The 23,116-nt window shown below is 42.4% G+C and overlaps 1 protein-coding gene across 1 annotated transcript in view; it reads left to right on the top strand.

Annotated features, from left to right (window-relative positions):
• The window catches only part of UBXN7 (UBX domain protein 7), a 71,095-nt gene that overhangs the window by 15,768 nt on the left and 32,211 nt on the right, over positions 1-23,116 (top strand). The window contains exons 2-4 of the mRNA XM_062209556.1: positions 8,059-8,206; positions 12,100-12,167; positions 21,507-21,572. Coding sequence (XP_062065540.1) covers positions 8,059-8,206; positions 12,100-12,167; positions 21,507-21,572 — 282 coding nt within the window. The remainder of the gene's footprint in view (positions 1-8,058; positions 8,207-12,099; positions 12,168-21,506; positions 21,573-23,116) is intronic.

The following is a 23,116-nucleotide window of genomic DNA, read 5'->3' as shown; positions in this document are numbered from 1 at the left end:
AACCAACCAAGTTCTTGGTTTCATATCTTTTATTTTACTTCAGAACCCACAAGTGCTCTAAATGGTTTCCATGGTGGTGGCATTGAAGATCTAATAGATTTTGAACTGTAGGAAGGGTGACAACAACAATTTGTAGGTAATGATCATTGTTAGTTGAATTTTCAGTATGAGTGAAAGTAGCCAGCACTGGCTATTTTTACAGCAGAAAGTTCTACTTCTGTTCTCTGTGCTTTGTGTGGTGCTTTAGTGCTTTGCGAGCACTGCAGGTGTGCGTACCTTTTTTCTGCCAAGGGTCATTTGGATGTTTATAACACCATTCCTGGCCGTACAACATTATCATCTTAAAACTATTAGCCTGCTATGGATTTATTGAATTTTGAGTCCTACCTTTGGATGTCTTGGCAGTGCCAGATGAAATGATTTTGCGGACCATTTATGGCCCATGGGTGGGACGTTCCCCATCCCTGACTTAGAGAGACTAAAGCCAAAATGATATAATCTCAGCCATTTAGTTATCTGAAAAGGAGATCAATACTGTAAGAAGCTAGTTTTAGGATTCATTGGAAGGCAGATGTTCCCAGTTCATGCATCTTTCTTCTAGAATAAGTAGCCAGAGCAGTCTACCATGGAGAACTTTAAGTTTTTCCTCCCTCCCTCCCTCCCTTTTTCTCTTTCTTTCTTAAGATCTATTTACTCGTTTGAAAGAGTTATGGAGAGAAAGGGAGAAAGAGATGGAGATCTTTCATCTGCTTTTTTACTCCCCAGATTGCTGCAATGGCTAGGGCTGGGCCTAGCCAGAGCCAGGAGCTTCACCCTGGTTTCCCACATGAGTGGCAGGGGCCCAAGCACTTAGGCCATCTTCTGCTGCTTTTCCCAGGTCATTAGCAGGGAGCTGGATCAGAAGTGGAGCAGGGGCCAGTGTTGTGGCGTAGCAGGTAAAGCTACTGCCTGCAGTGCTGGCATCCCATATGGACACCAGGTCGAATCTGGCTGCTCCACTAATTTTTTTTTTTTGACAGGCAGAGTGGGCAGTGAGAGAGAGAGACAGAGAGAAAGTTCTTCTTTTTGCCGTTGGTTCACTTTCCAATGGCCGCCGCGGCCGGCGTGCTGCGGCCGGCGCACCTCGCTGATCCGTTGGCAGGAGCCAGGTGCTTCTCTTGGTCTCCCATGGGGTGCAGGGCCCAAGCACTTGGGCCATCCTCCACTGCACTCCCTGGCCACAGCAGAGAGCTGGCCTGGAAGAGGGGCAACTGGGACAGAATCCGGCGCCCTGACCGAGACTAGAACCCAGTGTGCCAGTGCTGCAAGGCGGAGGATTAGCCTGTTGAGCCGCGGCGCCGGCCCCGGCTGCTCCACTTCTGACCCAGCTCTCTGCTATGGCCTGGGAAAGCAGTGGCAGATGGCTCAAGTCCTTGGGCCCCTGTACCCATGTGGGAGACCCAGAAGAAGCTCCTGGCTCCTGGCTTCGGATCAGTGCAGCTCTGGCTGGTGCAGCCAAATGGGGAGTGAACCAGCGGATGGAAGACTGGCGCTCTCTCTCTCTCTCTCTCTCTGCTTCTCCTTCTCTCTCTGTTTAACTCTTTCAAATAAATAAATCTTTAAAAAAAAAAAAAAAAAGAAGTAGAGCAGTGTGGACTTGAACTGATACTCACATGGAATGTTGGTGTCGCAGGGGTTAGCTTTACCCCCTATGCCACAGCGCTGGTCCCAGAACTTCAGCTTTCAAAAACCACTGTATAAGTGAATGAATAAAATGGTGGAGTACTAGTAATTAAGAATTACAATACAACACAGCACAACTAGAGCTGATGTAAAAATATTAGGAAGGCACTGAAATAAAGCCTTAGATTTTATGAGTAAGGATATGGAAGCATGTGAGTCTTGAAATTATTTATTAAATTTGTGCTGTTTTTCCCTTATATTATATTTAGTTACCTAATATAAGATTGACTGTTGGAATATATGAACTTCTCCTTTGCCTCAATATGTTGTGTTTGTGGGGTGGGCGTTTGGCCTGGTGGTTAGGACACCAGATAAGACTCCAGTGTCACATTATTGGAGTGCCTGGATTTGAGACTCAGCGTCACTTCCGACTCTAGCTTCCTGCTAATGCAGACCCTGAGAGGTGGTGGCTCAAGGGATTGGGTTCCTGCCACCCATGTAGGAGGCTTGGATTGAGTTACTGGCTCCTGATCTTGGCCCTAGCAAGGGGCTGTTGTGAGCATTTGAGGAGTGTACTAGTAGATGGGAACGTTCTGTCTATGAAATAAATAAATTAAAAGAAAGTAATGTTTAACTACATTCATTTAAAAAAGTTGAATTTGGCTGGCGCCGCGGCTCACCAGGCTAATCCTCCACCTGTGGCTCCGGCACCCCGGGTTCTGTTCCCGGTTGGGGCACCGGATTCTGTCCCGGTTGCTCCTCTTCCAGTCCAGCTCTCTGCTGTGGCCCGGGAAGGCAGTGGAGGATGGCCCACATCCTTGGGCACTGCACCCGCATGGGAGACTGGGAGGAAGCGCCTCGCTCCTGGCTTTGGATCGGCGCAGTGCGCCGGCCATGGCGGCCATTTGGGGGGTGAACCAATGGAAGGAAGACCTTTCTCTCTGTCTCTCTCTCCACCTCTCTCACTATCTAACTCTGCCTGTAAAAAAAAAAAGTTGAATTTGTATTTTTAATATTTCTTTAAATTTTTTTTAAATTTGAAAAGCAAAGTTATAGAGAGAAGGAGGAAAAAGGGTAGGCTAGGGGTGGTGTGGGGGTAAGGAGAGAGAGAGAGAGAGTGATTTCCTAACTGCTGGTTCACTTAAAATGGCCACAATGGCTGGGGTTGTTTCAAGCTGAAGCCGGGAGCTCTTTGTCTCCCAAGTGGGTGGCTGGGGACCAAGTACTTGGGCCATCTTCTGCTTTCCCAGGTGCATTAGCAGGGAACTGGATCAGAAACTGAGCAGCTGGGACTTGAACCTGTTGCTTGTATGGGATGCTGACAATGCAGGTGGCAACTGAACCTATTGTACCACAATGCTGACCCCAAGATTTCCTTTCTTAAAGTGTAATTTTCTTTTGGTGAGACTATACATTTGCATATACTGCAAGTTGGGAATATTTGGCTCAGCTGGTTGGGAACTTGGGGAGAGAAAAGTGAGAACTAGGCCAAGTTCATTAAGTTTTTAAAGTTTGCAAGATAGAAGAGCTAGCAGAGACAAGGATAGAAACTAAGACCCCAAGGAAAAGTATACTTGAACATGTTCCTGTACCTACTTCAGGGTGAGAAGGCAAAGGGAAAGTCCAGAATTTAATGGAAAGGTTGACAGTGTGTTGTTGGAAAAAATGAGGGGACTGATTTGACAGACATCAGTATTCAAATTATGCAAAGCAAGGGCTTTATCAAGTACTCTAAAAGGACCTACCTGAATCTCATAAAGCATGTAGCTGGAGGGAATCGTTGAGAAGTAAGATGAGAGCAAAGGGATATAAAACAGAAGAAAAATAATGGCCAAATCTTGTTTGCAGCTCAAAGGAGATTGAAACTTGATCAATCAGCAACATAGAACTGTTGAAAAGGGAGACAATCAGACTTAAGTTATTATGTAGTGTATGAGGTGTTGAAGGGGAGTGTGAGCAGAAACAGTGAAATGAGGTAGTTATGAGCTGTTGAGGGTGTGAACTAAAACTAGCAGTGGACACAGAGAAGAGGTTGGGTGGGAGTGGTGTTAGATGAAAGTGAAGGACTTGGATCACTGATGGTATGCTCACAGTTGAGGGAAACAGAAGAGTCTGAGAAAGTTTTCTTTTTGTTATTAATAAGACCTTTATTAACAGGTGCTTGCAGTTTGTTGACTTTTTTTTAAATCAAGTTGTAAACATTTATAATAAATTAGAGATGAAGTTCTTAAAAATCTTAACCTGGCCAGATATGAAACAATTTAAAAACATTCAAAGGTGTATTGAGAAATACCAGGCTTTAAAGAAAAATAACCAAAAAGAGAGATCTTTAGGTAGAAATAATAAAAACCTCATGCTTCTGTATAGATAATGCAGATAATTTTAGTAATCTGTCAGTGGGCAAAAAGCAAGTACTTAAGGTCTTCAGCACCAGTCCTTTGTACATTTCTTATTGCTGGAATTCCATATTAATTTCTTCTTGAATGACTACATTGGATTGTGGTAGAGATGGTAAGTTGGCTTTGCTCTACCCCTTCCTGCTTAGCTTCTGCAGCTGATGGCTTCTCATCTGGCGGATCAGCTACTTTTATTTGTATTTTTTATTCTTTTTAAATACTTATTTGTTTATTTGGAAGGCAGAGTTACAGAGAGGCAGAGAGAGAGAGAGGTCTTCCATCTGCTGGTTCACTCCCTGGATGGCCGCAATGGCTGGAGCTGCACTGATCCGAAGCCAGGAACAAGGAGCTTCTTCCTTGTCTCCCACTCGGGTGCAGGGGCCCAAGTGTTGGGCCATCCTCCACTGCCTTCCCAGGCCATAGCAGGGAGCTGGATCAGAAGTGGCGCAGCTGGGACTTGAACTGGTGCCTGTGTGGGATGCTGGCACTGCAGGCGGTGTCTTCATCTGCTGTGCCATAGTGCTGGCCTCTTCACTTCTCTTTAAACTATTTGAAATATATCCCTTTGAAAATTTGTGATGACATTGAAAATTTTGTCAAGTTCATTTATCCTAAATATGCATTGCTGGTTGTTATTTCCATGGTGTAACTGTATTTCTTTGTACATTACATTTAAAACAGAAAAATATACACGTAGTACAAAATTCATAGAAGAATTGTTAATAGATTTGACTAAGGCCTGGCCCCTCTCTCCTTGGTGTTTTACCTAGTGAAATGAAGTACAGTGAAATAATTCTTAGTCAATTTTTAGACATTGATCATACCAGGCAAATATGCTTAGGTGCTGGGGGTACCAAGATAGGAAAACCAGTTCCTGTGTTCAAGAGGCTTCTACTCTTTCAGGGGAGCCAGAGAATAAACTAACATTTACTGTTTAGTAATATATCCATGTTTTATTTATTTGTTTGACAGGCAAAGAGAGAGGGAGTGGGAGAAGGGAGGAAAGAGTTGGAGGGAACACATGCTCCTATCCACTGGTTCACTCCCCCGATGCCTGTGACACCTGGGGCTGGCTGGGGCCAAAGCCAGGAACTAGCAACTGAATCTAGGTCTCCCATGGGTTGCGGGAACCCGATCACTTGAGCCATCACTGCTGTCTCCCAAGATCTGTATTGGCAGGAAGTTGGAGTCAGGAGCAGGAACCAGGTACCAAATACAAGCATTCTGATATGGGACACGGGTGTCTCAACTGGCAGTTTAAGCTATAATCCAAATGCCTGCCCTGAGAGGGAGGCTTTATCCCCCCCCCCTTTTTTTTTTTTGTTAAATCTATGGATAAAAATACCAAGGCATAGGAGACCCATCAAAAAATCACAAATTGCACAAAAGTCATGATGTAATAGAAGCTGATGGAAATGAGACAGTGATTCATGGAGACTGCAGATATTTCTGTCATAGAACTCCAATAAGCTTGATTGATAAGCTGAATAAATGAAATATACAGATAGGAATATGAATTATGGATCTCTAAAACATAACCAAGCAAATGTGGAAATAAATAATAATAGAACTTCTAGTTTTGAAAAATTAGTTGAAGTTAAAAACTCAGTGTACAGTAAAGAAACAGATAGGCATAACTAAAGAGAGAATGTGTAAACTGGAAGATAGCATTGAAGCTGTTATCCAGAATGCAACATAGATGAAAAGATGAGAAGCATGTGAGGATACTTCAAAAAGTTCAAGGAAAATGGAATGAAAGAAGCTGATTTAATTCCAAAAAAATTGAAATCCATGCATGGTTTTTTTTTATAATGAATACCTTTCCAAACTTTTTGAAGACATTTATATGAAAGGAAGGTTTATATGTAAGGGTTAGTGTGAAAAGTTCTAACATGTATCTAATTGGAGTTCCAGAAGGAAAAGTATGAATGGAAGGATGAGGCAATGTAAAATAGAAATGGCTGAGAATTTCTCATAATTAACAGAAGATAATCACTAGGTGGTAGAAGTCCAGTAACTCCAAAGAGAATAAAACCAACTCTGATAATCAGAGTGAAACCTCAGAGGGCCAAAGAGAAAGTTTTTTGTCTTTTAAGATTTATTTTATTTATTTGGAAGAATTCCAGAGAGAGAGGTAGAGACAGAGAGTCTTCCATCCTGTGCCTCACTCCCCAAATGGCTACGGCAGCTGGAGCTGTGCTGATCTGAAGCCAGGAGCCAGGAACTTCTTCTGGGTCTCCCATGTGGGTAGGGGCCCAAGGACTTGAGCCATCTTCCACTGCCTTCCTGGGTGCATCAGCAGGAGTTGGATGGAAGTGGAGCAGCCAGGACTGGAGCTGGCACCCATGTGGAATGCTGCTGCACTAAAGTGCTGGCCCTGAGAAAAGATCTTAAAAGCAACTAGAGATAAGCTACAGACTGCTATGAGAATGTTTTTCTTTAGTCTGACAGCTGATTTCCCAGAAGTGTTGACAGGAACCAGAGGACGTTGGGATGCTGTTTTCAGTGTACTCAGAAGAGAGCTGTGAGACTTGAAATGGTATGCCCAGTAAAACTGTCTTTCAAGAATGACAGCAAAATAAAGATATTTTCAGGCAAGAACTTAGAAGAGCAGTTGCTACCAAAAGAAGGAGGGTCATAATGCAGATAGAAAAAGTCATCCCAAAGGGAAAGTCTGAGATGCTTTTTAGCGGCTGCAAAATGTTCCACCCAATAGATGGTATAAATTTGCATTCACTGTTAGACCTGCTCATGTTGTTTTAAATTCTGCAGTATTACTGAAGCTGTGCTAGACATTATATGACATGTTCATGCATATAGTATTTTATGTAGATTCTTTTGACAAGAAATCCAAATTAGTCTAAAAAGGAATGAATTTTATTTATTTTTTAAAGATTTCTTTGAAAGGCGGTTACAGAGAGGCAGAGGCAGAGAGAGAGAGAGAGAGAGGTCTTCATCTTCTGGTTCACTCTCCAAATGGCCATAATGGCTAGGGCTGGCTAGGCTGAAGTCAGGAGCTTGGAACTTCCGTGTCTCCCTCATGGGTGCAGGAGCTTGAGGACTTGGGCCATCCTCTACTGCTTTCTCAGGCCATAGCAGAGAGCTGGATCATTAGTGAAGCAGCCGGGACTTGAACTGGCGCCCATATGGGATGCTGGCACTGCAGGTGACAGCTTTACCTGCTGGGCCAAAGTGCTGGCCCTGTTTGTTTATTTAAAAGGCAGAGTTACAGAGACTTTTGGGCCAGTGCACCCACGTGGGAGACCTGGAAGAAGCTCCTGGCTCCTGGCTTTGGATTGGCCCAGCTCCGGCTGTTGCAGCCACTGGGAAATGAACCAGCAGATGGAAGACCTCTCTCTGCCTCTGCCTCTCTGTAACTCTGCCTTTCAAATAAATAAATACATCTTTAAGAAAAAAATGATAGGGGTCCCGTGCTGTGTCCCAGTGGGTAAAGCTGACACCTTCAGTGACAGCATCCCACTTGGGCACTGGTTCGAATCCTGGCTGCTGCACTTCCATTCTAGCTCTCTGCTATGGCCTGGGAAAGCAGTGGAAAATGGCCCAGATCCTTGGGTCCCTGTACCCATGTGGGAGACCCAGATGAACTCCTCCTGGCTTCAGATTGGCGCAGCTCCAGCCATTGCAGCCTTCTTGGGAGTAAACCAGCGGGTAGAAGACCTCTCTCTCTCTCTCTCTCTCTCTCTGCCCTTCTGTAACTCTGCCTTTCAAATAAACAAATACATTAAAAAAAAATGACATAACTGCCATTTATTATGACAAAAGAATGCTGTTTTAATGCTGCTTTCTTTTCTAGCTCTTTATATTTCACATCAACCAAGAAAGTAAGTTAACACAGTAAGTTCAACACAAAAGGTCATTCATTCTAAAAGGGAAAAAATATATTAATATGCTTGGCAATTCTGTATTACAATATGAACTGAATATAAATTTCCTTTTAATAAGCTTTTTTTTTTTTTTTTTTTTTTTTTTGCTATTTCAGGTGCAAGTGAAAGTGTAGGAAAACATATGCTTGAAGCCTGCAACAATAACCTGGAGATGGCAGTCACAATGTTTTTGGATGGTGGAGGAATTGCTGAAGAGCCCAGTACCAGTTCAGCAAGTGTCTCTACTGTCAGACCACACACAGAGTATGAATTATTTACTGTTAGGAGTTACCTCTTGCATAAATTAAGTAGTTTTATTTTTATCAAAGTTAAATTGTTCTCTGATTTGGAAAAATTGAAAGTTAAACCTGTGAAAAAGTATCATGAAAATTTTTGTTCGTACATACTTTACATTTTCTAGAGTACTCTCAAGTCTGCTACTTAATCCTCTCATTTACTCATCAAGGGAGCATGTAAGTAAGGGCTTGGTGCAAAGTCCAGGAGGCAGGGCTGCTTGTGGGCTTGAGAGTGGATAGGTGTGGCTGGGAGGGGCTGTGTGCCCTATGGCAACCAAAAAAGAAAAAAAAAGTTTTATAGGATGTCATTTTAGCCACACTTCACTGATGTGGAAGCAAGAACACAGCTGTTTTCCTAAGCCACACTTTACTTAAGTAGTAGTTATGGAAATAAAGCCCAATAAAACTCAGATTTCTCAATTCAAGATTTTCTTACATTGTCACAGGAAAATTTTGAGTTGTCACAAAAATTTTTTGAAAAAGAATTCTGATCTTTTATATCTTAAATAATAGCTACATGTAGTCAGTCATTACAAGCATCTAAAGCATTTGGGACTTCAGTGTAAGAAAATAATAATAGTTAGTGAAGAGATTTGGTAGTTTTTTTTTTTTTTTTTTTTTTTTGACAGGCAGAGTGGACAGTGAGAGAGAGAGAAACAGAGAGAAAGGTCTTCCTTTGCCGTTGGTTCACCCTCCAATGGCCGCCGCGGCTGGCGCACCGCGCTGATCCGATGGCAGGAGCCAGGTGCTTCTCCTGGTCTCCCATGGGGTGCAGGGCCCAAGCACTTGGGCCATCCTCCACTGCACTCCCGGGCCACAGCAGAGAGCTGGACTGGAAGAGGGGCAACCGGGACAGAATCCGGCGCCCCGACCGGGACTAGAACCTGGTGTGCCGGCGCCGCAAGGCGGAGGATTAGCCTAGTGAGCTGTGGCGCCGGCCGAGATTTGGTAGTTTTGACCTATATGACCAATGGGAGTTTGAGGTAAACACAAATTGGGCAAAATTTGTTGGACATGAAACTTGCTCAAAGGAGAGCCACTAATTTTGAAATAAAATAATTTAAAATAGTCCCCAAATGAGACTTAAGTCATTGTTTACAACCTGAGATTGTAAATAAGAGGAATCTTTTCAAATATGTGTTGGCAAATGGCAGGATTTTATTTTTACTAAATTAGAGATAAATTTAAAAAGTCACATCACATATAGACATAATTGCCAGTTCACTAGATCTACTTCAAGATTCTATAGTTTTTTCTCGTTAATGTTGATTATTTATTTCTTTTTTTTTTTTTTTTAATTTTTGACAGGCAGAGTGGATAGTGAGAGAGAGAGTCAGAGAGAAAGGTCTTCCTTTTGCCGTTGGTTCACCCTCCAATGGCCGCCGCGGTAGCGCGCTGCGGCCGGCGCACCGCGCTGATCCGATGGCAGGAGCCAGGTGCTTCTCCTGGTCTCCCATGGGGTGCAGAGCCCAAACACTTGGGCCATCCTCCAGTGCACTCCCTGGCCACAGCAGAGAGCTGGCCTGGAAGAGGGGCAACCGGGACAGGATCGGTGCCCCGACCGGGACTAGAACCCGGTGTGCCGGCGCCGCAAGGCGGAGGATTAGCCTAGTGAGCCGCGGCGCCGGCCGATTATTTATTTCTAGTATTATATTCCATTCTCCCCTAATATATTTCAAGTTAATGGAAATTAATATGAAAACATGATTTTGTTTATAGAAATTTGAATAGCAAATATTCACATTGAGTTAGGGGATTATGTCTGTCCTAATTGTATAAAACATGTTTTCTTAATTGTGTTTAAAAATTGTTTTAATAAATGAATATCTCTTCCTACTGTTATGTTAAGGTTTGATTTAAGATGGTATTACTAGGGCCAGCGCCGTGGCTTAACAGGCTAATCCTCCACCTAGCGGCGCCGGCACACTGAGTTCTAGTCCCAGTCAGGCGCCGGATTCTGTCCGATTGCCCCTCTTCCAGTCCACCTCTCTGCTGTGGCCCGGGAAGAGTGCAGCGCGCCGGCCGCGGCGGCCATTGGAGGGTGAACCAACGGCAAAAAGGAAGACCTTTCTCTCTGTCTCTCTCTCTCTCACTGTCCACTCTGCCTGTCAAAAAAAAAAAAAAAAAAAAAAAAGATGGTATTACTAGCTGATTAACATTGGATATTGGCTCCTATCTCCTAAACTATAATTTTCTCTCTTTCTAGATGATCGTTTTCTCTTCCACACTTCCATTCTTGATAGTTCATAGTCCTGGAACAGATACCCTCAACGATGTGATATTCAAATCTTTCTGGATAGGGGCTACACCTAATCCATTCCCCTAATTGATGTATTTCATTAGATTAAGGTTTATTTATTGAATAACTGAGTTGTCCCTAAGTGGAGACAGTTATACACATATACACATAAAGTGAGATAAATCAATAGTAGATTTATTTAGCAAAATATGGCTTTTAACTTTCTTAGGATAATTAACCTGTTTCTTTTTGATGAAAGGATTAACAGCTTTCTTTTATAGGTGTTTTGTGTCTGTTCTTTCAGATTATTGAAATTCTCTGTGTGAGCAGTAAACTGGTATCTAGCAGGAAGGAATACTTATTTATCCTTTAGGTCTTTTGTTATTGTAGATTTTGTTGTCTGTCTAGTGATTCTTTGATTATAGAATGTTAGTAATTGTTAACAAATGAGTATTCATACTTTATTTTGTAGATTATGTTTTAGAGTTTCAACTCTTAGACGTCAAAACTTGTTCTTAAACTCAGTTATTACTGTTAGAAACACCTGAATAAAAGGTATTATTAGGCCTACCCTAAATAAATTTTTTATGGAATTTATGTGCTTATAATGCAAATAGAAAGATCATGAATTTGGAAGTTACTGTTATACGTTGTTAACGTTAATCAGCACAGTTTAATATTTGAGCTACAGCTATAAAGTAATCAGACTGATTTTTTTTTTTAAGATTTATTTATTTTTATTTAAAAGTCAGAGTTAGAGAGAGAGAGAGGGGTCTACCATCCGATGGTTCACTCCCCAATTGGCCGCAGAGGCCGGAGCTGTGCCGATCCAAAGCCAGGAGCCAGGAGCTTCTTCCAGGTCTCCCCTGTGGGTACAGGGGCCCAAGGACTTGGGCCATCTTCTACTGCTCTCCCAGGCCATAGCAGAGAGCTGGATCGGAAGAGGAGCAGGTGGGACTAGAACCGGCATCCATATGGGGTGCCGGTGCTTCAGGCCAGGGTGTTAACCTGCTGCGCCATAGCACCGGCCCCATCAGACTGATTTTTAAAGGCATTTATTTATATTTAAGTGAGTATTTTTTACAGGAAGAAATGCATTATTAGTAAACTCTGTGGAGGTAAATTTTGAAGAGAATAGACTTTTTAAAGATGTGTAATTACTTTTTCTATTTTGTATGTGAGGGTCCTCTTACCAAGTGAGTCAATCATTACTGCGTTGGCTCCTTCATAATTAGTATAAAATTCACTGTGTATTTGTCTAAGCTTATTTTGTGATATCCTTGTGATGTAACTATATTTTCCATCTCTCTGGATAAGTTTCTAATCTTTTTTTCCCTCTTAAAGAATTGAGGAGTAGAAAACTTGAGGGGGAAAGGGAAACATTAATTAATTATTCTTTCTTTATAAGCCATTTGAATTATATATGTCAGGTACTTTATTCCAGTTACGTTATATGGAAGCCATCTAAAACACTTACCATGGTTCCTAAAAGTCATTTAAGTCTGGTGTTCATTTTACTTGTTAATTTGAATGCATTTGTATTACTTATAACAAGTAAACAGGTAGCAGAAGACAGTTTTCATTTTCATATTTCCCCCCTCCCTTTTTTTCTTTTTAAATAGAGAAGAAGTCCGTGCCCCAATTCCTCAAAAGCAGGAAATATTAGTGGAACCAGAACCTTTGTTTGGTGGTAAGTTAATGTTTTTCTCTTAGCCTTAGTTGATGATGTTGTCTTTCTTTAGGATTTTAATGAAGCTATCAAAAATAGGAAGGCTTGCTCAGAGATTATTATTTCAAGTAGAGTCAATTCTTGTATTTCTGTGCTACTCTCAAGAAAATTCTACAATTGACATAGAATGAAGCAGATTTAAAAAAAAATAATATTGCTTGCAGAAGGCCAAAAGGAGGAAAGTTCACAAAAAGAATTTCTGCCTTTAGTGGAAACAAACCTGTCATTACATAGAAGACTGAAGGTTTGGGTTCTGAATACCTACTTGAACGCCAGATCCTTACTGTCTTAATATGTGTTACCTTCTCTCTCTCATTTCCAGAGATGCTTTTTCTGTTTTGAATACAAGAGAAAGTAATCCCTAGTCTAGTTAAAAAAACAAACAAACAAAAACCCTCTGTGATACTAATCTGGATGTATTGAGAAGATGGTAGAGACTGCAACATTCAGTCAGATTTTTAAAAATTTTATAAATATTATTTTTGTTTTGTGAACCAAAATGTTTAGACATTAATAGATTTAGTAAAAAAGAGAAGATGGATTTATAATCTGGTTGGGCAGGCATAAATAGAGGCATGTATGTATTATGTGACAGCAGTAATGTAGAGAAATGGTTTGTTTTGAAGAAACAAAGAGAGAAAGAGAGACTTATATGAAGTTTTGTAGGTAAAGCAGGACAGAGGAGGAGAAATAAGTCATAAGAATAAAGAAAGTAGCCGGCGCCGTGGCTCAACAGGCTAATCATCCAGCTTGCGGCGCCGGCACACCGGGTTCGAGTCCCGGTCGGGGCGCTGGATTCTGTCCCAGTTGCCCCTCTTCCAGGCCAGCTCTCTACTATGGCCCGGGAAGGCAGTGGAGGATGGCCCAAGTGCTTGGGCCCTGCACTCGCATGGGAGACCAGGAGAAGCACCTGGCTCCTGGCTTTGGATCAGCGTGATGCGCCGGCCACAGTGGCCATTGGAGGGTGAACCAACAGCAAAAAGGAAGACCTCTCTCTCTCTCTCACTCTCTCACTCTCTCACTCTCTCACTATCCACTCTGCCTGTCCTGTCAAAAAAAAAAAAAAAAAGAATAAAGAAAGTGTTATAAACCCTATCTTTTGATTTGAAAAGGCATCTTAGCCCACAGTTTGTATAAGGTAGACATTTGATTCAACAGCTTTGCAGTTTACTGAAGCATGAAATAGAGCCATCCCTCTGTATCCATGGGAGAATGGCTCCAAGATCCCGACGTGGGTACCAAGACCCTTGGGTACTTTTCTGTTACTTAAAATGGTGTAAATTGTGCATATAACTTCTGCACTTCTTCTGGTAAACTTTAAATCAGATCATCTTTAGGTTACTTAAAATACTCAATGCAATATAAGTACTGTGTAAAGAGTTACTCTGTGTTGCTTGGGGGAAAATAACAAGAAAAAAAGTGCCTGCATGTTCAGCAGAGTCAAAGTCCCCCCAACCCACTCGAATAGTTTCCATTTGTGGTTGGTTGAATCTGTGGATATGAAACTTGGTCTGCCTAGTTTCAGAAATGAATAAAAGTAAGAGGGAAACCTTTAGATCTTAATATTCTATTCTACTATGCCATGGTGCCAGCCCCTCTGTCTTTTGATTTGAAAAGGCATATTAGCCCACCTTTTGTATAAGGTAGAAATTTGATTCTATAGCTTTGGAGTTTACTAAAGCATGAAATAGAACCATCCCTCTGTATCCATGGGAGAATGGCTCCAAGACTTCCATCCGCTGGTTCACTCCCCAGATGACCTCAATGGCCGGAGGTGAGCTTATCCGAAGCTAGGAGCCAAGAGATTCCTCCCGATCTCCCATGTGGGTGCAGGGGCAAGCACCTGGGCCATGCCCCACCACCCCTCCAGACCACAGCAAAGAGCTGGATCAGAAAAGGAGCAGCCGGGACATGAACCAGCACCCACATGGGATACTGGTGCTACAGGTGTAGGCTTAGCCCACTAGTCCACAGCACCGGCCCCCTACAAAATTTTTGAAATTCATGCATAGAGTTTTGTTTTTTAAGATTTATTTGAAAGAGTTACAGAGAGAGAGGAGAGGCACAGAGAGAGAGAGGTCTTCCATCTGGTGGTTCACTCCCCAATTGGCCCCAATGGCCAGAGCTGTGCCGATCTGAAGCCAGGAGCCAGGAGCTTCTTTGGGTCTCCCATGTGGGTGCAGGGGCCCAAGGACTTGGACCATCTTCTTCTTTTTTTTTTTGACAGAGTGGACAGTGAGAGAGAGAGAGACAGAGAGAAAGGTCTTCCTTTTACCGTTGGTTCACTCTCCAATGGCCACCGTGGCCAGTGCGCTTGCGGCCAGTGCATCGTGCTGATCCGAAGGCAGGAGCCAGGTGCTTCTCCTGGTCTCCCATGCGAGTGCAGGACCCAAGCACTTGGGCCATCCTCCACTGCACTCCCGGGCCATAGCAGAGGGCTGGCCTGGAAGAGGGGCAACTGGGATAGAATCCGGCGCCCCGACCGGAACTAGAACCCGGTGTGCCAGCGCCACAAGGCGGATGATTAGCCTAATGAGCCACGGCGCCGAACATTGGGCCATCTTCTACTGCTTTCCCAGGCCATAGTAGAAAGCTGGATTGGAAGTGGAGCAGCCGGGTCTCGAACTGGCACCCATATGGGATGGGGCGCTTCAGGCCAGGGCATTAACCTACTGTGCCACAGCGCCGGCCCCCATAAGTTTTTTCAAAATCATATTTTTGGAGTGGGTGTTTGGCTCAGTAGTTAAGACACCTGCATGCAGTCTCAGAGTACCTGGGTTCAAGTCCTTCTTTTGGCTCCTGACCCTAGCCTCCTGCTAATGCATACTCTAGGAAGGAGCAGGTGATGATTCAAGTAGTTGAGTACCTGCCACTCCTGTGGGAGAGCTGGATCCAGCTTCCAAGTCTGCAAGGTAAAACTGTTTTCATAATGATACTAAGGAGTTACTTGTCTTTTTCTCTGTTGGAACATTTGAACTGATGGTTCAGAAACTGGTAGGTCAAACTGTTGCATCTTAGTTGAATTAGGGCAATGATACCAAACTGCACTACTACCTTTTGCGTAAATGAATGTTAAAAAATAACATTTTTTTAATGATCTTTTGAAGACTACTTGTGTACATGGTTTTCACAGTTTTCGGCAGTTACTTAAGCTTATCTTTTAATTTCAGTTTTCTGTGACGTTTTTGAAGTACCTCATATACTAGATGTAATAAAGCATTGTTTTTTTTTCTGTATATGGACTTTGGAGCTGAAAGGTAATGCCCTTGAAAGCTTTGTGTTCTCTTTATTGTGAGGAACAAGGCAGGATCTTTGGAGAAGACTGTAATATGTGATAGCTGGGCTGTTTTGTGATTGAACAGAGGCAAAAGAGTTCCATTTGGAACTTCACTTTCCTTCCTTTTTTTTTTTTTTTTTTAAACCCTGGATTGATAGACAGTGAGGAAGGGGATGAGAATAATTTATACAAGTAGGAAGTCAGCCTTACTCATTTATTTGAGTGGTAGAGTTACAGACAGTGAGAGGGAGAGGAAACACAGAGAGAGGTCTTCCATTCTCTGGTTCACTCCCCAAATGGCCGCAATGGTCAGAGCTGCGCCGATCCGAAGCCAGAGGCCAGGAGCTTCTGGGTCTCCTATATGAGTGCAGGGGCCCAAGGACTTGGGCCATCTTCTGCTGCTTTCCCAGGCCATAGCAGAGCTGGATTGGAAGAGGAGCAGCTGGAATTAGAACTGGTGCCCATAAGGGATGCTGGCACCACAGGCAGAGGATTAACCTACTGCATTACAGTGCTGGCCCGCAGCCTTACTTTTCATTAACAGACCTTCATATAACTTGAAATGGATATTTGGAGAGCTGTTTTCTTCTGAAGTCAGTGTTCATTTAAAGCTTGGTTCTCAAAGTATGATCTAGGATTGCTGGTACCCTTTTAGGGGGTCTGCAGGGTAAAAACTATTTCCATAATAATACTAAGAAGTTATTTGCATTTTTCCCTTAGTGACATTTGAACTGATAGTTCAGAAACAGCGGTAGGTCAGACTGCTGGCATCTTAGTTGAATTAGGGCAGTGATACCAAACTGTACTACGAGTCTGAATTCTTCATTGCCACATACTCATAGTTTATAGAAAAATGAAAAATGCAGTTTTCTTTAGTGATATTCTTAATGAAACAGTAAACATGATTAATTTCATTAAGGCCTTACTACTGAGTATATATTTTGAAAGTGTTTGAAATAAGGCATATACTTAACATCTGCATATTGAAGAAATATGGTTAAGGTAGCGGCAATGGTGCAGTTATTCGAGTTGTGAGCTGAACTAGTAGCTGATAGTTTTATTCATGGAACATTGTTTTTACTTGAAAAACTCTAGATGTTTAGATTTGGGCATTCGGCAGACATTTTTCTTGAAAACGAAGTGAGTTTGTTACTTCAGAAAAACTGACAATGTTTTAAAAAAAAAAGCTTTCAGGCAAAAATTAGAATTTCAGAATTGACAGTTTGTATCCACCATCATTATAAACTTGATAACTTCCCAGTACTTACAGAGTTTCTGATGAGATCATTGGTGACAGAAACAGTTTTTTAAAATTGTGTAACAAAATGGTCATTATTTGGAATGTTTTCATAACTAAGTGAGCAAATATTTTCAGTTGACCAGTGCATGGTATTACAAAATTGTGTATAGGTAAAAGGTTCATTCAGACTGCAAGATGAATTGTATTAGTGACTGTATTAGATATTTTTTATTGTGTAAATATTGCTCTATAATGAAACTGCCTAGAAAAACAAGTGTTTGTTACCTCACAGTTTCTGTGAGTTAGTAATCCACATTTGGCTTAGTGGGGTGCCATTGGTTAGAATATCTCACAAAAATCTAGTAAAGGTACCAGATGGGGCAAGAGTCAAAGCTTGAATGGAGGAAGAGCTCCTGAGCTCACCCATGTGGCTGTTGGCTGGAGACATGATTTCTTTACCAGGAGCAAATGAGCTCAGCAGAGAGGATAACCTGAGATGGAAGACTGTGTCTTTTTGTAACCGAACCTTGAAGTAACCCATTCCATCACCCCTGCTGCATTCTGATTATCCTTGCCCATATTCAAGGTGTTCACACACAAGTTACGAATACTGGGATACAGGGAGATTAGTGCCCGTTTTAGAGACTGACAGCCACTTAGAACAGGGGTAGAGAATGTCCAGCCTGCCATCTGAATAAGGCCCATGAAATGATTGATTGGGTCTTGCCCTACCAAGGCAACTTCAGGTGTGACTCAAAATTCAGTAAATCTATAGCTGGTTAATTTTTAAGTTGATAATTTTGTATGACCTGTGTTTGATGTTATAAATATCCAAATGGCCCTTGGCAGAAAAAAAAGGTTTCCCCCCTTTGACTTAGAACAACAGATTTTAATGGGACAGAGTATAAAAAGTTCATTGGTAATAATCCAGGTCCCACTTTTTAAGATTTTTTTGTTTGAAAGGCAGAGCTACAGAGAGAGAGGTCTTTCCATCTGCTGGTTCACTCCCCAAATGCGCACAGTGGACAGAGCTGGGCCAATCTGAAGCCAGGAGCCTGGAGCTTCTCCTCAGTTTCCCATGTGGATGCAGGGGCCCAAGGACTTGGGCCATCTTTCCACTGCTTTCCCAAGCACATTAGCAGGGAGCTGGGTCAGAAGTGGAGCAGCTGGGTGCCCATATGCGATGCTGGTACTTCAGGCAGCGACTTTACCTGCTGTGCCACAGTGCTGGCCTCTGCAGATAACTTTTAAGATACTACTAGGAACTGCCGTTTGGCACAGTGGTTAAGTTGCTACTTGGGACACCTGCATCCCATAGCTTGAGTCTCAGCTGCTCTGCTTTTAGTCCAGCTTCTTGTCAATATATACCCTCAGAGGCAGCAAGTGATGGCTCAAGTACTTCTGTCCTTGCCACCTATGTAAGAGACCCAGATTGAATTCTGGGCCCCTGGCTTTGTATTGGCTTCGTCCTGACTCATCCCTGTCTCTTGTGGGCATTTGAGGGGATGAACCAGCAGATGTTTGTCTCTTTCTGTCTGTGCCTTTCAAATAAAATGGAAGTAAGCAAATTAAAAACAGAAACTACCACTGCCTGAGTTTTGGTGTGGTATCAATGAAGAATATCCAGAGTCATCTAAGAAGACTGTTAAAGCACTTCTCCATTTTACAATTATGTGTCTAAGTCTGAATTTTCATTTTTTCCTGAATAGCAGTACATCTAAAATAATGTAGAAGCAGATCTGAAAACCATATGTCAGAAGCCAAACATTAACAGATTTTTGAAAATGTGAAACATTGCTACTCTAATCACCACAATTTTTTTTCTTCATCTGTCCTTTCCCTATTCTTACTTTCAAATCTCTTAGCTCTTTGCTGCTTTATTTTCTTAATGCCTAATGACCAGCACTTCTGTTACATGGGCAGTAGAGTGACTATAGAGGGCTGGTGTTTGCTTGTGGCAGATAATTTTGAAAAACAGGAAATGACATTGAAGAAGCCTGCAGTGAGAATGGTCTTGGGCCAGAGGTATGGCCTGAGGAAAGCCGCTTGGCTACACTTAGAATAGATGAGAGGTAAACAAGTGGGAACAGGTTATGAACTCAGGATTTTAAAGAGTTGGGTAGGCGGCTAGCAATATGAGAAACCAATGAAAATACCCAGAACGGGTACCTTATAGAGAAGGAAGAAATGGGTTGGCAAAGTGAAATCATAAGAAATATTGGGCCGGCGCCATGGCTCAACAAGCTAAACCTCTGCCTAGCGGCGCCGGCACACCAGGTTCTAGTCCCGGTCGGGGAGCCGGATTCTGTCCCAGTTGCCCCTCTTCCAGGCCAGCTCTCTGCTGTGGCCCAGGAGTGCAGAGGAGGATGGCCCAAGTGCTTGGGCCCTGCACCCCATGGGAGACCAGGAGAAGCACCTGGCTCTTGCCTTCGGATCAGTGCGTTGCGCTGGCCACAGCGCACCAGCCGCGGCGGCCATTGGAGGGTGAATCAACGGCAAAGGAAGACCTTTCTGTCTCTCTCTCTCACTGTCCACTCTGCCTGTCCAAAAAAAAAAAAAAAAAGAGTATCAGATAATTGGTTTTAAGAAGGCATCATTTAGGGCCGGTCTTATGGCATAGCTAGTAAAGCAGCACCTGTGATGCCAGCATCCCACATGGGTGCCTGTGGGTTGTGTCCTGGCTATCCGCTTCTGATCCATTTCCCTGCTAATGACCTGGGAAAGCAGCAGAAAATAATTCAAGTGCCTGAGCCCCTGCCATCATGTGGGAGACCTGGATAAAGCTCCTGACTCCTATCTGGCTTGGCTTGACTCTGACCATTGCAGCCATTTGGGGAGTGAACCAGTGGATAGAAGATCTCTCTCTCTGTAACTCTCACCTTCAAATAAATAAATAAATCTTTTTTATAAAAAGCATTATTTGATAGGCTGTGTTATTCCTACATTTGAAATAAAAACTCCTGATCAAAAGTGGTGTCAAGGTTGAAAAGAATAACATTCTTTGACTCTTAAATAAGAGGGAAGGGGAGAGAGGGAAGGCATATGCAATATTTACATTTTTAAAAATTCAATATAAAACTGAAACATGAAAACGTTTTAATTTTTCTACATCCCTTTTCTCAGAGATAATGTTGTGATTCTTTAACATAAATATTGATACACATATAGGTATGTGTGGCATAATACAAATATGTTTTAAGCAAAAAAGTTTTTAACATATGGTTCTGCAATTTTTTTTGTGTGTTTTCATTTTGGTTTCTGCTCAGTACTGTTCAGTGTAATGGCAAACAGATTGTTGGGAAAGATGCTTTGACATGAATTGGGAGACTTTATACTCTCATCTAATCCTGCTCCTAATCATTTTTTAAAAAGATTTATTTTATTTATTTGAAAGAGTTACACAGAGAGAAGGAGAGGCATAGAGAGAGAGGTCTTCCATCTGCTGGTTCACTCCCCAATTGGCTGCAACAGCCAGAGCTGCGCCGATCCAAAGCCAGGAGCCAGGAGCTTCCTCCCAGTCTTTCCATGCGGGTTTAGGGGCCCAAGGACTTGGGCCATCTTCTATGGCTTTCTCAAGCCATAGGGAGAGCTAGATCAGAAGTGGAGCAGCCAGGACTCGAACCGGTGCCCATATGGGTTGCCAACACTGCAGGCCGTGGCTTTACCTACTATGCCAATGTGCCGGCCCCCCCTAATCATTTATTAACATGATCATTGTTCTGGTTACATGCTGGTCATACTGAAAACATCATTAAAAGTCCTTGTTTATTATAATGTAGATAAATGATCAGGCCATTTTTTTCAGGTTTGATAACACATAGAAGAAGTTGACATTTTAATTATTGCATTCTAGAACTTATGTGCCAAATACTTAAAAATGGGCAATAGATACTTCTGGTGAAGCAGAAGACTCTGGTTCTATTCACTTTTCTGTCACTAAAAGATTATGCATGTAACTATGGGAAAACATTTTTTCTTCCAATATTAAAGACTTCTGGGGGGTGGATTTTTAATTCTGCATGTGTATCCGGTCACTAAGAAACAGATTTTTTTTTTTTTTTTTTGACAGGCAGAGTGGATAGTGAGAGAGAGAGAGACAGAGAGAAAGGTCTTCCTTTTTGCCGTTGGTTCACCCTCCAATGGCCGCTGCAGCTGGCACATCTTGCTGATCCGAAGCCAGGAGCTAGGTGCTTCTCCTGATCTCCCATGCAGGTGCAGGGCCCAAGGACTTGGGCCATCCTCCACTGCCTTCCCGGGCCATAGCAGAGAGCTGGCCTGGAAGAGGGGCAACCGGGATAGAATCCAGCGCCCCAACTGGGACTAGAACCCGGTGTGCTGGCGCCGCAAGGTGGAGGATTAGCCTGTTAAGCCGTGGCGCCGGCCTAAGAAACAGATTTTAAACCTACTGTTTAGTACTTTGTTACTCAGGTGTTACATCAAACAGTGTCGGATGCCTTTGGATATTTACAGTGTGTGTGTGGCTTTATCTGTGTGCGGAGTCACATTCAAAATCATCTTGCTTCTAAATCCACCACTTGGACTCTAGCATTTTACACAAGTTTGGTCAAGTCTCCTAACTGGTCTTTCATGTTCTCATTTGTGAAATAAGGTGATTGGGCTAACGATGATTGAATTAATTAAGTTACTGATGAATTGAAAGTTTTTAAAACTGTTATTTGAAGGAAGGTAGCATCATAAATACTTAACCAACAAGGAATGTTTTAGAATTAAGCTTCAAGGTTAATGTTTAAATTTTAAATCAATTTTATTTTTTCCTCTAAAGCTCCTAAAAGACGACGACCTGCACGATCAATATTTGATGGTTTCCGAGATTTTCAAACTGAAACTAGTAGGTATCTGTGGACCAACTTACTTCCCTCTCCCCCTCCCTCCCTGTTAAAAAGAAAAAGAAGATTGATATCAGGCCTGGTTACTTTGAGGATTCAACTTATTTAAAAGGTGAAATTATGGGGGTGGACAGTGGTGCAGCTACTGCTTGGGATGCCTGCATCTCCTATTGGATTACCTGACTTCAAGTCCCAGCTCCGTTTTCAATCCCATCTTCCCATTAATGCAGACCTTGGGTGATTGCCCAATACTTAAGTCTCTGCTGCTGAGAGATTCAGATTGAGTTCCAGGCTCCAGGCTTCAGCCTGACCCGGCCCTGGCTGTTGCATTCATTTGGGGAGTGAGCAATAGATGGAAGATTTATCTGTCTCTGTATATCTACCTTTCAAATAAATTTTAAAATAAATGGACATTTTTTAAAAAGTGAAATTGTGTATTCATCTTGTAAGTAACCCTCCCCTCAACTTGAATTGTTCCAAATTTTTACTTGTTTGGTTATAGAATAATAAAGGAGAAAGAGATAATCAGGAAACCTGGTAATTTATAAATTTAATCAACTTCTAAATGAGCTGTTAAAAGCAGAGTATAATAAAACTAAAAACTGTATTTTCCTCAGGTCCTGATATTTGTCAATGACAGGAATGACTATACCAAGAGTGGCTATTGTAGTTGATTAAAAACTAAGAAAAAGCCATCCAGAGCATTCATTTTTTTTTTTAAGATTTTTTATTTATTTATTTAGAAGGCAGAGTTACAGAGAGGCAGAGGCAGAGAGAGACAGAGACATCTTCCATCCGCTGGTTCCCTTCCTGAATGGCCACCAATGGTCATAGCTGGGCTGATCTAAAGCCAGGACCCAGGAGCTTCCTCCAGGTCTCCCACATGGGTGCAAGGGCCCAAGGACTTGGGCCATCTTCCACTGCTTTCCCAGGCCATAGCAGAGACCTGGATTGAAAGTGGAGCAGCTAGGACTTGAACTGGTGCCCATGTGGGATGCCAAGGCACTGCAGGAACAGCTTTAGCTGTGTGCCACAGCACCGACCCCCCCTCCTCGCCCCGAGCATTCATTTTTAACATTTTGGCTGCAGTTGTTTAGAATGGGTTTATATCTTTCTGTGGACTAAGCTAGATTGAGAATCTTAAGAGAATTTAGTACAGATGTAGCAATCGAATCCCAAAGGAAGGATAGTTAAATTTAGAAGAAATAAGAAAAACTCTTGGACCATCTCTCATTTTGTAGTTGACTTACAGTGAACTCATCGAGACGTAGATAAGTCTTTTAACTTTTAATGGAGTTGCAGGAGAATCTAAACTCAAGTCATCCAAGGAATCTTGCATACTTTCAGTGGAAAATGGGAGCACTGGTCATCATCTCTGCTGAGAGAATCTTTTTTTTTTTTTTTTTTAAGATTTATTTATTTATTTGAAAGAGTTATACAGAGAGAGAAGGAGAGGCAGAGAGAGAAAGAAGTTTTCCATCCACTGGTTCATCCCCAACTGACCAGAGCTGCGCCAATCAGGAGCCAAGAGCTTCTTCTGGGTCTC

This window comes from Lepus europaeus, chromosome 2 (genome assembly GCF_033115175.1).
Source record: "Lepus europaeus isolate LE1 chromosome 2, mLepTim1.pri, whole genome shotgun sequence".
Lineage (NCBI taxonomy): Eukaryota > Metazoa > Chordata > Mammalia > Lagomorpha > Leporidae > Lepus > Lepus europaeus.
This window is presented reverse-complemented; position numbering and strand designations above follow the sequence as displayed.